This window comes from Mandrillus leucophaeus, unplaced genomic scaffold, assembly GCF_000951045.1.
Source record: "Mandrillus leucophaeus isolate KB7577 unplaced genomic scaffold, Mleu.le_1.0 Scaffold527, whole genome shotgun sequence".
Taxonomy (NCBI): domain Eukaryota; kingdom Metazoa; phylum Chordata; class Mammalia; order Primates; family Cercopithecidae; genus Mandrillus; species Mandrillus leucophaeus.
The window spans coordinates 894,765-895,601 of NW_012105664.1; the positions used below are offsets into that span (position 1 = coordinate 894,765).

The 837-nt window shown below is 52.7% G+C and overlaps 1 protein-coding gene across 1 annotated transcript in view; it reads left to right on the forward strand.

Annotated features, from left to right (window-relative positions):
• The window catches only part of FGD3 (FYVE, RhoGEF and PH domain containing 3), a 92,922-nt gene that overhangs the window by 71,552 nt on the left and 20,533 nt on the right, over positions 1–837 (forward strand). Inside the window, exon 10 of the mRNA XM_011996874.1 lies at positions 256–348. Coding sequence (XP_011852264.1) covers positions 256–348 — 93 coding nt within the window. The remainder of the gene's footprint in view (positions 1–255; positions 349–837) is intronic.

The following is an 837-nucleotide window of genomic DNA, read 5'->3' on the forward strand; positions in this document are numbered from 1 at the left end:
GTTTTTTTGATTATACAATTAGCTCATATTCATGGTTTAAAAATTTAAAAATAGAAATGAACAAAAATAAAGCTAGTGACTAGAGTCTCCTCACTCAAAGATGTAACCGTAGTTAAAATTACTGCACATATCTTTTAAAAATATTTTTCACTTTATAACATTAAAAAAAAGAAAAGATCTCATGAAGCTCACTGGGGCCCTTGGGGGTGGCCTGTGGGCAGCTCCCGTTCCTCACCTGTGCCATCCCTCTTGCAGTTCAACAGCATGATCCTTTACTGCGTGCCCAAGTTGCGGCTCATGGGCCAAAAGTTCAGCGTCCGGGAGAAGATGGACATCTCAGGCCTCCAGGTGGGTGAGCTCCTCCATCTCAAACCTGTCCCCCTAGAAGGGGCACTGAGCAGGGCTGGGAACACCGGGCTCTGGCTGCTGAGGCACTCACCTCTGTGCAGCCTGGCACCCCTGCCTGCCTTTCCAAGCCACAGACCCTATCTGTGACCAAGGCATCGTCTCAGTCCTGGTGCCCCAGGCCGGAAGGGCAGGATTCCATCCCTCTCTGCTTCACCCACCTGCCACGTTGCTGCCAACTCCCCTTTCCGCAGAGCCTTGGAGGATGCAGGGGGCAGTAGGGATGGCACCAGGACCTGGACCGAACCCTGTCACCTCTAAGACTGGGACTTGGGGCCCTATTTACAAACAAAAACAATGAAGCCCAGGGTTGCAGGGAGAAATTCTGGCTGGGGCGAGGGCCTGCTTCCCTTCCCTGGTTCCTGGGTCCCGAGCTCTTTCCTGTCCTCCTGCACCGGAGCTGGGGGAGGGTTCCAGGCAGATCTGTAGCAT